General features: G+C 50.5%; 1 protein-coding gene across 6 annotated transcripts in view; it reads right to left on the reverse strand.

Annotated features, from left to right (window-relative positions):
- Positions 1-6,561: 6,561 nt before the first annotated feature.
- Positions 6,562-14,406, reverse strand: part of TRAF3IP1 (TRAF3 interacting protein 1) — a 61,395-nt gene continuing 53,550 nt past the window's right edge. For all 6 annotated transcript variants that reach the window (XM_019445363.2, XM_019445361.2, XM_019445360.2 and 3 more), the window contains 2 exons: positions 9,739-9,962; positions 6,562-8,210 (listed from right to left, as the gene is read on the reverse strand). In XM_019445363.2, coding sequence (XP_019300908.2) covers positions 8,045-8,210; positions 9,739-9,962 — 390 coding nt within the window. In that variant the 3' untranslated portion in view covers positions 6,562-8,044. The remainder of the gene's footprint in view (positions 8,211-9,738; positions 9,963-14,406) is intronic.

Here is a 14,406-nt window from a genome sequence, read left to right on the forward strand (position 1 = left end):
TATCTTTCATCCATCTTCCAATTGGGCCGTAAGTATTTTGCTTATTAATTAAAAGTCTTCATCTATTATGAATATTAACTCTGTTAGAGATGTTGTAAATATTCTTCCAAGGGGGCCATCTGATTTTTACTTTTGCTTGGCTAGACCCTGAGATATTTTCCCCACGACCCTGGGATCATGACCTGAGCCAAACTCAAGGCTCAGACACTGAACCGACTGAGCTACCCAGGTGCCCCAAAATAGAACTATTTAAATTTTTTAATGTTTATTTATTTTTGAGAGAGAGAAAGTGAGTGGGGGGGGGGGGGTAAGGAGAGAGGGAGACACAGAATCCAAAGCAGGCTCCAGGCTCCGAGCTGTCAGCACAGAGCCCGACGTGGGGCTCGAACTCACACACCGTGAGATCATGACCTGAGCTGAAGTCGGACGCTTAACTGACTGAGCCACCCAGGCGCCCCAAAATAGAACTATTTTAAATGACATAAATATATAAATAGTATGATAATAAATGTGCTAAGAAATAACAAAATCATCTATGAATATGATCAATGCAAAGTGTTCTTCAATTATTTTCTTCTAGCAGTCTCATATTTTTAAGTTAATTTTTTTGGAACTTAGTTTTGCATGTGGTCTGAGGCAAGGTTATAACTTTATTTTTGCCACGTGGATAACAGTAGGCTTCAATACCATTTACTCTCACAACAATCCGAACCGCCTGTTTTGAAATACCACATTTATCAGAAACGAAATCCCCGGGTTTACCTCTGTGGTCGGAAGTTCCTGTGCTGTTTTATTGATTAATTTATGTTTTCCTATACTTCGTTTTAATTACGATAGCTCTGTAGTATAGCATCGGCTTAAATTTCTTCCATATCCCCATGTGGACTTTTTTTTTCACTGCATTCAATTTACAGATTGGTTTGGGGCGGTGGAGGGCGTCTGCGCCTCAGTCCTCCAGGGTTGCTGGCGCTTGGGACCATGACAACGCCCAGGGCCCGGGGGACCCGCACCTGACCGGCCATCGGGTGGGGCGGGCAAGCAGCTCCTCTGCCTGGGGAAGCCCAGAGTCTCACTGGCTTCTCACTGCCAAGCCAGAAGGGCCTCACTCACTTTGGGAAGACAAAACAAATCTTCCTAGAAGTGCCGGCCCCTGTTAGCTCTAACGGGCCCTGTGCCCGGCTTCGAAGCCATGAACCTCTGGCAGGCGTCTCTGTTTTCAGTGCCACCACCCGGCAGGCGGGAGCCCCCACATGGGGGCCAGCCGGCCATGGCAGACCTGTGCCCTTCCCTGCCCTGTTTATCCTCAGGCTCGAGGACCAGGCAAGGCCTTCCTGCGAGACTTCAGCTCAGACCGCTGTCCTGTTCCCTCCCAGGAAAATGCTAGTCGTGGGCTCTCTAACCGCGCAAGACTGGACTTGTATCTGGACGTAACTGCGTGTCTGTGGCACATTTCAGTGGGCGGCTTCCCTCCGCTAGTAGAAAATCAGGTGTGAGAACCTCTGCCCACAAGGGGACGTGGGCCAACCAGCTGGGAACACCCCATGGCTCCTGCCAGGCCCCCGGAGCCTGAGGGGGCCATGACCACAGGCTCAGAGGTACAGGAGGGGGTGTCCAGGCCACACGGACCCCAAACCCCAAGCTCCACTCCCAGGCCACCGTGGCCTTCTTCCCACCAAGATCTTGTCTTTGCCTTGGGGGTTTCTTAAGGGAAAGGGAAGCCTCTGTCACCAGATGAGAACAGTTCATCAGGGCAAAAGGCACCTGGTGGGGCGCCCGCCCCCCAGGCCTCACCAGACTGTCCTTCTCTGCCAGCGGAGGCGAGGTGAGGCGAGGACCGACACAGGGCCCAGCCCGTGCGTGTCACCGGCTCCTGCCCCCCTCCCCACCCCGTCTCCTCCCCGTGGGCGAGGGGCACAGTCCCATGGATGACCCCAAGGCCCGTCGTAGGGAAAGCAGGCCTGTCGTGCCCCGCGGGCCAGCAGGCCGAGCTTCTGGCCTGGGCTCCCGCCTTGTTACGCTTGAAACCCACACCCGTCCACCGACCATCGCTGATACAAAACTGTCTGTGCTTCAGCAAAATTCGGTGACCCAGGAACACGGCACAGAAGCCGGCGATGAAAAGTCACTCGAGCGTCCGGGTCCCGGTTTTGATTTTCAAGTCTGCCAAGGGCCTTTCCAGGTATGGGTTGGATTAAGACCCAGGAGGGGACCATCCATCCGAAGTGACAGTGGGGAACACAGCCCGGCCGGGAACGCGGGCTCCCTGGGTGGCTGCCGGTGGGCAAGAACGTGAGTCCCGGGGGCCGTGGGCGGCGGGGGTCTGCACCCTCCTCCCAGGTGTCCTCCACACCGTCTCAGAAGGCACCGGAGAAAGCTTTCACCAGTGTCCCTCGTGGTGCAGAGGTGAGAAAGGGAGCGGCAGCCTCTGGCAGGGGACGCACAGCTCCCCGCACCGTCAGCCTGCGGCACTCCAGGAGCACTGGGGGACCACGCCCCAAGGACAGGGTACCCACAGAAGACTGGGGTAACTGACAACACGGCGGGGGGGGGGGGGCCCATCTCTCACAACCAGATGGCAAGCACTGGGCGACAAGAAACAGGGATGATGAATACGTAACAGAACTAATCGATGAGTCAGAATAACACATCCTGATCATGGGGAGTTGAATCTATGAGTGTAAGAGGAGTTTATTAAATTTTTTCAATGTTTATTTTTGAGAGAGAGAGAGAGAGCGCAAGCAGGGGTGGGGCAGAGAGAGAGAGAGAGACAGAGCATTAGAGGGCGAGGGGCAGAGAGAGAGGGAGACACAGAATCCGAAGCAGGCTCCAGGCTCTAAGCCGTCAGACCAGAGCCCGACGCGGGGCTCGAACTCACGGACCGCGAGATCATGACCTGAGCCGACGTCGGACGCTTAACCGACTGAGCCCCCCAGGCGCCCCAGAGCACACTTGAAAAGCAAGGTGTGCAACAGTGTATACGGCATGCTACCCTTCGTGACTCTGTGTGTTGTGGGGAGTAGAAGAGTGTGTACTCAGTCTGCTTGCTTTTCCCTAAAGAAACAGCGAGGCCAACGGGATGGCTGCCTGCAGGGGCAGGGACGGGAGGGAGGGAGGTCTCCGTGTGGTCTCCTTCCTGCCACTTACGTTACTGATCCGTGTCAACAGATCACCTCTTCAAAAATAAAAAGACCACCTTAAATGAAACTGTAGAGCCGTGTTTTAAAAATTATAATGATGCCGTACAGAAATACACAAAAAACTGGAATGATTAAGGATAATGATACATAAAAGAAAGGGTAAGTTTCTTTTTAAAAAAAATCATCTTCGGGCACCTGGGAGGCTCAGTCGGTTAAGTGTCTGACTCTGGATTTTGGCTCATGTCATGATCTCGTGGTCACGAGATCGAGCCCTACAGAGGGCTCTGTGCTGACACTGTGGAGCCTACATGGGACTCTCTCTCTCCCTCTCCCTCTGCTTGCGCTCTCTCTCTCTCTCTCTCTCAAAATAAATATTAAAAAAAAATTGAACGTTTATTCATTTTTGAGAGAGAGAGAGACAGAGCGTGAGCAGGGGAGGGGCAGAGAGAGAGGGAGACCCAGAATCGAAGCAGGCTCCAGGCTCCGAGCTGTCGGCACAGAGCCCGACGTGGGGCTCAAACCCACAAAGAGTGAAATCGTGACCTGATCCAAAGTCCAACGCTCAACTGACTGAGCCACCCAGGTGCCCCTCAAAATAAATATTGAAAAAATAAAGTAAAGTACATTTAAAAATATTAAAAACTCATTTTCACACAGCACAGTCACAGGGTGCCCTGCTGGGCTCTGGTGGGAGCCACGATCAGGCCGTGGCCCAGGGCCAGCCGGGCCTCGTCTCCTCCAACGCCTCCCAAGGTCGCAGAGTCCGGCTTCATGAGACAACACGGGGCTCTCCACGGTGCTTCCAAGGCCACGCAGCCCCCGTCACGTCCTGATGCTTCCTGCCATCCTTCCCCGCGGCAGGGCTGGTCCCGATTCACGTTCCCACGTGCGGAGTCGGTTCTCCAGTGTGTGGGTCCGGCCCACGCACTCAGGCCGGGTGTGTCACACAGACCCGCCTGCCACAGCTCCCCCCAGACAGTGGTCGGGAAGGATGTCCAGGAGGCAGGCCCACCGGCAATTCCCTCCAGGGCAACACCATTCACAGACGCGGCCTCTTTGGCGAGGTCCTTCCGCCGATGACGAATCTGGACATTCCCACATCTGTCCCCAGGGGAGCGGACACCTCGCCAGATGCCTGAGGTCTAGACAGCACAGCCGCGATCTGGCTTAACAACCCCGCCCCGTGGGCTGCAGAGCGCCTGACGGCCCTCGACGCCCCGAAGGCCAAGGGCCACCACGCACGTCCTGGGCCGTCCCTACCGGGAGGGACCCTGGAGAAAAGCCAGAGCCCGTCGGGGCGGGACCACGCCCCCGCGGGAGAGCAGCAGCGCCCGCGTTCACACCAGTGTCCCCCGGGGAGGGAGCCCCGCGCACGCCAGCTGGTAGCGTCCAGCCGGGGTACTGGCTTCGAGGAAGGTTCTGAAGGGCAAACTTAAGTGCTTTCTGATCGTTACGGTCGTGGCGATGGTGGCGCTAAAAGGCTTTTTCTGAGACCCAAGTGGGAGACGTGAGAGCACAGTGAAGGACCAAACAGACGACGTGAGGGTGACTGATGAGCCCGGAGGCCCTCCGTCCTGCGTGCCCTTGTGACTGCCTGGCAGGTGACAAGGGGGCGGGGGCCCGAGGGCGCCCCGCTGGCAGCTCTGGCCCGGGGAGGGCAGCGTAGGTTTTGATCACACTGTGGTCTACAACGCCCGGACCCCTCCCCGGCTAACCGGGCACAGCCTCCGTGTCATTTACGGACTTCACGTTTTGAACCCCGTTTTCTTACCAGAAAGATCTCCTTGCTTGGTTGAAGAAGCCATCAATTCGGAACTCAGCTCTAAATATGGATTTAAAATTTTTTATAGTTTCAAAGCCATTTAAATGTCTTTTCTCTAGCTGAATTTTAAAAAAGTCCTTCCCTGGGGCACCTGGGTGGCTCAGTCAGTTAAGCACCGGCTTCGGCTCAGGTCACGAGCTCACGGTTTGTGAGTTCAAGCCCCGCATCGGGCTCTGTGCAGACAGCTCGGAGCCTGGAGCCTGGTTTGGATTCTGTGTCTCCCTCTCTGCTCCTCTCCCGCTAGCACTCTGTCTCTCACTGTCTTGCAAAAATAAATTAAAAAAAAAAAAAAAGTTAAAAAAAATGTCCTTCCCAATCTCCCTTTATGAAGATGCTCGTTAACGAACAAAAAAGGGAGTCTTGCAGGGTCTCACTTCTGCCTTACTGTAAGGCTTGTATAAACTATACTTATCAAAACACCTCTTAGAAAAATATAAAAGCTTTTTATTTATAAAGCGCATCGCAGGACAGCTAACCTCAGAGCCCAAGTGCAGGCCCCAGCTCGGCTCCGGAGCCGGACAGGAGTTCCGGCCTCTGCCGCTAGGGGGCCTCCGCGACTCCCGTTCTCACTTCCACCCTCTGCTGCGGACCGCGCGGAAGCCTGCTCGAAGGAGGCGGTGCTTGGCTCCTCGGAGGCGTGGCCACGGAGGCGAGGAGGCGAGCGGCTCTCTGCATCGCCGGCGTGGGTGGAAGATTCCGGAGCTGGGCTCAGAGTCCAGCTCTGAGCGGAATGTCTTCCCCATCGGCGGGAACCGCTGAGCACATGGTCTTGCTGTGCGCGGCCTCGTTTGAGCCGGATTCTTACGGAAGCTCGAGCGAACGGGTCACCCTCGGCCTGTGACCTTTGACATCTACCTGTTCCTTCGGATGCGGGTCCCGGCCCTGCTGGCCCTGCTTTCGCTCTACGCCCTGACACTGCGCACGGACGGAAGATGCGTCTCAGCGAGGCGGGCGCAGCTTAGCGATCAAGTCCAAGTACACTTCAGGGGACCTGTCAGCACGAATGCAATTCCAGGCCACCCCAGATCCCAACCCGCACTTCGTGCCACTGAATGACATCATCTTCACAGATTTCAGTCGTTACTATTTTTTTAAGTTGCTTACTGAAAAGAAAAATAAGCGTGAATACGGGAGCAGAAAGCTCAAATTTTAGTCCCGAATTAATTTTTCCAAAGCTTTACGCATTCTCTTCGAAGAGCTCAACTTTTAAATTAAAATTCCTGCAGTGTGACTTCAGTACTTCCTGGAAATGTCTCAGCCGAAGTAGAGGAAAACACTTAATGATCGCCTTTGTGTATTTTCTCAAAGTAATGAATAACCTGAGGACTGACTGTGCCTATGATGAGATACGGTCATAATCACATGCAGAGACTTTCTACAACTTCATGAATGATCCTGAAATTTCTGATAAGTGCTTACCTGGCTTATAAAACCTCAATTTACACAGAAGAGGTGTAGGTGTCATGCTATGAATGAAAAGATAAATTTCCCTGAACTTTCTTCACCAGAAAAAGCAAAATACGCACATTTGAAAATAAAAAAACTCCCAAACGCTTATAAATGTTTTTTCCAGGTGCGAACTGAATTGCACAACCCATACGCTTCTAGCAAAAATATGTGATCGTTTTTAATGATTTATGTATAAAATAAAAATAAATTTTATGATACAATTTGATAAACTACTTCATACAAAATCTGACTCACATAAAATGTATGCAATTTTTTTGCAACACAAAAACTCTCTTCAGATACACAAATTCATAAAAGGCAGACATCTTGAAGCAAAACAGTCCCTGTAGGGCTAAGTCGTTCAACTCAGTAGGAGAGAGAGAAGTGTACAAAGGACAGTTAACTCGCCGGCCGCCCGCCTCCCACAACATACTCCGCACAATCTGATCACACAATTTAACGGTGCGCTGTAGAAACGAGGAGATGGCCCGGGTGTGGAAACGGCGGAACTTAATCATCGGATGTCGAGCGTATTCAGCTTGGAAGATCACGTAACGACCTTAGAAAAGGACGTATTTTGGAAATGCCAGGAAGAAAACCTACCCATGCCGCTCGTGCGAATCCTTAAAGAAGCAAAACTCCTCAGGCAATTCTAGCGTTTCAATGGCACTGCGTGGGTCACACAACAAGTATCTAGAAATAACGGTATCGGGACCCAGAACCCAAGACCTGTGAGTATGTCTCTGACCGGGGGAAATCCTTTACATACAAGGTTAAGACTTTCGTAAGTGTTGACGATATCGTATGTGAAAAACTAAATATAAACCATGTTTTTAAAAAGCCTTGCTTTAAAAAACAATTTCCAAAAAAAAATGGTAACATCAAAAAAACGGGGTCAACTGGTGCATCCTTCGAAGTCTTCCTGCCTCCCAGGGACGCACGACTGAGCGCGGAAGAGGGAAGAGGGAAGAGGCCGAAGCCGCGGGCGCAGGACAGCGAGGCCCCCCACCCGGGCTCACTGCTGCCTCCGTGGGGAGAACCCGGGGGCCAGACGCCCGCCAAGGACATACTGAAACCTCCTCAAATCTCTGAACTTTAAGGCTGTAAACACAAGCCAGAGGCAACAGGGACGCATGGGAAAATGACCTCGAGCAGCGCGGGCCGTGGGTAAGAGGTTTAAAAACCTCCCGCGTGCCTCCTAGAGATACAGGCTCAAATGACCCCTCTGCAAGGGGGGATGAACTCAAAGTGAACCTCGCTCATCTTGGGGCCCCGTTCTGCGTGTAAGTGCCGGTGCCCGACTCGAGGCCCGAGACCCGAAGACGAGGGACGCGGGTCTCCCTCGGCGCGCCAGCACCGCTCGCCTGCTGGAGGGTTCTGGCACGGAGCTGAGCACACAGGCCGCGGCCGAGACACGGAGAACACGCGTGCGGGGGTCCCCTCCACGGGCCACACGCCCGCGGGAGGAAGGTACGAGAACACGGCCCTGCCGGGCGGGAGCGTGCCTGCGCGTCGGTCGGAGGACACCGAAAACTTCATTTTTTTCGGGAAACTGAGCTTAGAGAGGAGCGAGGCTCACTCTCCCTTTTTATTCTCGGCCCGAGGAGGACTGGCGGCTTCCGAGGCGTCCGAGCGTTCACCTTCTGGAACTCAGAGTGATGCTGCACACCATTTTCTGGATCTTCTCGTCGTTCCGCAGGATGTTGGCCTTCACGGCGCAGATCTTGTCCTGCTGGTCTCTGATCAGCTGCTCCAGCTCTGCCAGCTCGGCCTTCAGGGGCTCCACGGCACAGTCCGTGATGCTGGCGGGAAACAACACAGGGGCTCGTGAGGACCACGCGGCCCCGCGGACGCGCGCTTCTTGACCAAAACGACGCAAGAAGACAAACGGAGGTTATTCACGGCATCCACAGAAAAGGGCTAGGAGTACGAACACGCTCGGGTGATGACACGGAGGGACGAAAGCCTCACGCCTGGGAACGACGGGGGTCACAGCCTCACCGCGACCCGAAGTGGAGTCAAACGTGAAATTATACACAGGAGCCTAATGTGTCTGAAGTCCTTACGTGACATATGCTGCAGAGAGCCCTGGGGACGGCGCGGCCACCAAGACCGCCGCCCCGGGCAGCCCTCCGCCTCCCTCACCTTCCTCCAGGGGGAGGCTCACCCAGCTGCAAGGGCTTCCCCCCAGAGACCCTCCCTCCGGACTCCCTTGCCCAAGGCATGAGGCCTTTCAGTGCTGGGTTACATGCCCGGAAAAATCTAGAACATACTTGGGAAGGCAGAGGTCAGATCAGCCTCTCCCTTTAGTTTTTTTTAAGCATATCAATACAGAATAAATACAAAAAGAGTGATGGTGTCCAACCACCCTGCCATAAAGCAACATCAGTTTTGCGAAGGAAGAACCATCTGGGTGCTACTTTTTAGTACGTTCAACGAAACGTAAGACGTGCTAACAAGTAACCACGCTGGACCCGGCACCAAAAAGTTCTCGGTGATTTCCTAACTCCTGTCGTGCTGGAATTTAAAATCTTAAGGAAATTTTTAAGAATAAGCAGACTAATAAAAGAGTATAGCTTCGTTATAACACAGCTTATTATATGGGCTTAGAGATATATCACTGAGTCCAATCAGATACTTTTCTGAAAAAAAAAAAAAAAAAAAAAAACATTAACAATTGATATAGTTTCATGCTGGGACGATTATAAATACAGACTGTCAAACATTTCCCCAAGATAAATCTCTCTTTAGCGGTTCCATTTCCTTCACGGTAGCAATTTCAAAATGGGTTCACCTGCATTTATTTCTTCCGGAGTAAAAAGTGAAAACACTGTCAAACTACAAACAGTTACAAAATTGGGGGGATTGTGGCAAGACACATAAAAAAATAATACCCCTACTGCACAGTTCCCCATAGTTTTTACTGCCTACGTCTAATCACGTGCGAAAGGTAACTCCAAATCTTTCCTACTTGTTACAAAGTGCATGTTGCGGTATGAATGCAGAAGATGCTGCTTTTGGGGAGGGTGGTGGTTTCCTGGGAGATGTCCCCCCGGCCCTGGGCAGATGTGGGGCCCCCCTCCCCAGCCCCATGCCCCCACTGACCGCTGTTCCTCCTGCAGGGGAGATGTCCCCCAGGCCCTGGGCAGAGGTGAAGGCTCCCCATCCCCCCCGGGGCCCTGGGCAGATGTGGGGGCTCCCCATCCCCCCGGGCCTTGGGCAGATGTGAGACCCCTCGCCCCTGCCAACCTCTATTCCTCCTTCAGGGGAGATGTCCCCCGGGGCCCTGGGCAGATGTGGGGGCCCCTCGCCCCCCTCGCCCCTGCCGACCTCTGTTCCTCCCGCAGGGCCTCGGCGTGCTGCTTGTTCTCACTGTGCCACAGCTGCAGCTCGTTCTGCATGGCGTCCACGTCCTCCTGGATGTAGTCCATGATCTTCCCCAGGGGAAGCGCGCTCTTGCACAGGGTCTGGATGGACACACGCAGCTTCTCTATCTCCTTGGAAACGATGTCCTTCTCCTTCTTCCACGCTGACTCAGAGACAAGCAATTTCTCCTGTGGTCAGTGGGGGAAACAGGAAGAGAAGGAAACATCCTCATTTCTGAGGGCCGGCCGAGGGCGGAAAGACACGGGAGTGGGGACAGCACTGGCTCGGGACCCACTGTCCCTCCTGTGAACGTGACACTTGGGCCAGCCGCAACCCCGAGCCGTGGGAGCAGGTACACTGTGCCCACCGGGGGTCCGTGCCTTCCCTTCTCAAGGGTAGAGGGGTCTTGACCCGGAAGGCTGTCTGAAGGGCAAATTTCTATCAAGTAAGATTTATTCCCCAACTGACCAGAAACTTATTGTAGTTACTGTTACCAAGGCTTAGGGACACTGATGATTTTCCCAGACAGACTGGCAGAAAAGGGATCTGACCCTGCACCTCACTCCTTAAACGGACCTCTTTTCCATCTCAAATGACACCGCAACCCAGCTCGCCAGGCGAAAGGAGGAAGGGAACCCTCCAGAGAGGAGGAAACATGGCAACGTGGAAGGGAAGGAGAGGAAGTCTGCAAGCAGGGCATGGCCAGCAGCACCAAGCCAAGCAGAGGGTCAGCTGGAGAGGGCTGGACTGAGCTGGCTGGTACAGAGGTCAAGGAGCCTGGGGCCTCGGTGGGAATCACTGGTGCAGAGGGTAGGGGGGAGGTCTCACACAGTAGCAGGCAAAGGAGGGAAGGAGACAGAGGCAACTGGAAAACTTCATTCAGTTTTGGCCAGGAGTTGCTGGGCTCTTTGGCAACCAACGTTTACAATTCTCTTCATATGAGCTTTTATCACAGACATCTCTGAATTTCAGAAATTGATGTAAGTGACAAGAACCAATGAATAGTTTGGCTTCTTGGAAAACCGTTCCCAAGATAATGGATACTGTTTAGGAAGCCCTCCCTGGATGTTCCCGCTCCACAAGGCTGGCTAAGGTGTCACTGCTTTACTGACTTAGAGTATGAGTCAAATGCTGTTAATTAAATTATAACTAATTAACTTGTTTTTTATCATATAACCATTTGTGTTACTTCTAATGCCAGTTTCAGACTGTAGGATCCAGGAGGGTAGGAGCCCTGTGTCTGCATCCACTGTGGCCCATATAGGTTCTCCTTAAATATCTGTCAAAGTAACAAATGAAGTGACCAAATAGTCTGCCTCTCAAGATTCTGGCTCTACTACCTACTGAACCTGGACAAGCACGTGGAAAGTCTTAACATAATGCCTGGCACACAGAAAATGTTAAATAAACGTGAGTAGAAACAAAAGGTAAAACTCATAGAACTAGTAAGAGTTAGGCAAGGCTGCAGGATATAAGATAAATATACAAAAATAAATTATATGCCTATATATTGTCATCACATGAACACTGAAATTAAAAATACAGTGTCATTTACAATCGTATACGTAAACAAAAGAGAAAAGTATCTAGGTGTAAATCTAACAAAATATGTGTGGAACTTGCATACGAAAATTACATAACGTGGATGAAAGAAATCAAAACAGATCTAAATAAATGGGGAGACATACCATGTTCCTCAACTGCAAGATTCAAACATCGTGAAGATGTCAATTCTCCCCAAATTGATATACAAGTTTAATAAAATTCCTATCAAAATCCAAACTAAATTTTTTGGAGACACAGAAAAGATTGTCCTGAAATTTATCCAGAAAGACAAAGGATCTAGAATAGCTAAAATATTTTTTAAAAAAGAAATAAAGAGGGAGCAATCAGTCTATCTAATTTCAGGACTTATTATGTAGCTACAGCAATCAAGACTGTGTGGTATTGGCAGGATAGACACATAGACCAATGGAACAGAATGAAGAATCTAGAAATAGACCCTCAACCAAGTATGCCCATCTGGTTTTTGACAAGAGTGCAGAAGCAATTCAATGAAAGAAATAGAGCCTTTCAACGTGTGGCACTGGATAACTGGATATCCAGAGGGGAAAAAGGAACCTTGACCTAAGTCTCATTTCTTGTACAAAAATTAACTCAAAGTGGGTAATGGACTTACATATAAAATGTACAAGTACAAAACTTTTAGGAGAAAACCTTTGGAATTTACGGCCAAGCAAAGAGTTCTCCCACTTGACCCCAAAAGCATGACTCATTAAAGGAAGAGGTGACAAAGCCGACTCTGTCACAGTCAAAAACTTTTGAAGACCCTGTCGAGAGGCTGAAAGACAAGTTGGAGAGAGAACATACTTCCAAACCGTGTATCTGACAAAGGACTAGTATCTAAAAAATATAAACTCTCGAAACTCAGTAGTAAAAAAGCAAACAGGAAATCCAATTAGAAATGAGAAAAGACACAGACAGACATTTCACCAAAGAGGATACACGGATGGCCAATAAGCTCATGAAAAGATGTTCAAAATCATTACTTATCAGGGAAATTCAAACTGAAGCCACAATGTGGTATCACCCTACACCTACCAGGGTAGCTTTAAAAAAAAGGAGTGACGATACCAAAGGCCGCTGAGGATGCAGAGAAACTTGATTACTTGGACATGGCTGGTAGCAATGTAAACTGTACAGGTTTTGCAAACAGGTTTTGGAAAACAGTTGGGCAGTTTCTTGAAAACTAACATGCAACCAGCAGACGACCTAGCAACTGTACTCCTGGACACTTATTCCAGAGGAACGAAAAGTTATGTTCACACAAAGTCTGTACGTGAATGTTTACAGCAGCTTTATTCAGAGTAGCCAAAAATTAGAAACAACCCAGATGCCCTTCAACAAGTGAGCAGTTAAAGAAACGGCGCTACACTCACACGTGGGACAACACTCAGCAATAAAAAGGAACGAACCGCTGATTCACGCAGCCACCTGGATGGTTCTCCAGTTATGCTGCATGCAAGCGGCCAATCTCCAAAGACTACACGCTCTCTGACTGCATTCACAGAACATTCTTGAAATGACAACATTGTGAAAGTGGAGAACAGGTGGTGGTTGCCACGGGCTGAGGAGGGGGTGAGGTGGGAGGGGAGGGAATAGGCGTGGCTGTAAAAGGGCAACAGGAAGGATCCTTGTGGTGATGCATCAAGGTCAATATCCTGGTGTGATATTGAACATGGCTTTGCACGACGTATCGGTGGGGAAAACGGAGTATACGGGAAGTCTCCAAAGGCCGGTGAGGATGCGGCAAAACTCGATTACTTGGACGTGGCTGGTGGGAATGTCAAATGTACGTTATTTCTTGCAACTGCACGCTGAGTCTACAGTTATGTAAAAATAAGCTTCGCTGACGAAAAAAGTTAGTGGCCACACAAATGCCTTTCAAGTAAAATGCTAAATGACCAAAATGAACTCAAGACAATAAAAAACTACTTCTCAAGGGAAAAAAAAAAATGTTGTCTTTATTATATCCAGATTAGCAAAACTCTGACTTAGTTGAGCAATTTAAAATTCTACTAAAACCCATTCATAACGCTTAGTAAATAATTCCCACGTACTTGGCATCGCGTCGAGTCTGATACAAAACTGTTCAGGGTGCAGAGCTTAGCATGGCTAATATGTGTAAATGTGCGATGAAACAGGTGAGTTGCAAGGGAGACAAAGACACTACGGGGTTATCTGGCCAAGCTCCCTATTTTGGGTCACCGTGTCAAACTCCCTCATAGCTCTGAATCACAGCGCCAAGCAGAATTGGGAACACTAATCTTACGTTTATAACTTTATTTTTAAGGGGTTAAGAATTCAAAACAAAATGCATTTGGGCTGGGATTATGAGTCGGGAGAAACTTTCATCATTGCTGCAAACACGCTGTGGCAAAACATCAAAATTCTGGCATTAAAACAAAAAAAACCCAACAAACAACTTCCATCTAAACGAACATGGCAGGGTGGGGTGGGTAAGCCAGTGATTATTTGCTTTAAAAGCACACCCCTCTGACGACAGACTGATTTATATACAGCCCGTATAGCTGTGTCAGCAAACTTCCAGACAAACGTAACCATTATAAACCCTTGTTTTATAGACTTTTAATACGTATAGTGAAATATGAGAATCTAGCACCGTATCCACCACCCAGGAATCAGTCACACGAGCCACGCTTAATTTCTGGAAACACAAGAGCAAGATACAGTGAAACTCCACCATTATACGTCCACTACCGAAACGACGGGGAACACAGGGAGCCTTTGGGGAAACGCGCGGGCCAGCGGTCGGAACACGTGCTCTGCACGTACGAAGCCTCGCCACCTCCTCACTTTATGGCCCCGGGAGCCTCGCTTGACCTGCCTGTAGCTCAATGTCCTCACCATAAAATGGAAATAATAATATTTACCCTGTAGGTAAGATTAAATGGGATCATATAAAATAGGCAGCCCGGAGCCTCGCACGTAGTAAACCTTCAATGGGCGTTAACCGTTGCCATAAACTTCTCGGACAGAAAGAACGGAAGCACGAGCCCCTGCGGGACGAGGCCCGCGTGCTCTGCCTCCAGTGCGGCGACGTGGCCCTTC

Source organism: Panthera pardus, unplaced genomic scaffold (assembly GCF_024362965.1).
Source record: "Panthera pardus isolate Hobbes unplaced genomic scaffold, ASM2436296v1 HiC_scaffold_10, whole genome shotgun sequence".
NCBI lineage: Eukaryota > Metazoa > Chordata > Mammalia > Carnivora > Felidae > Panthera > Panthera pardus.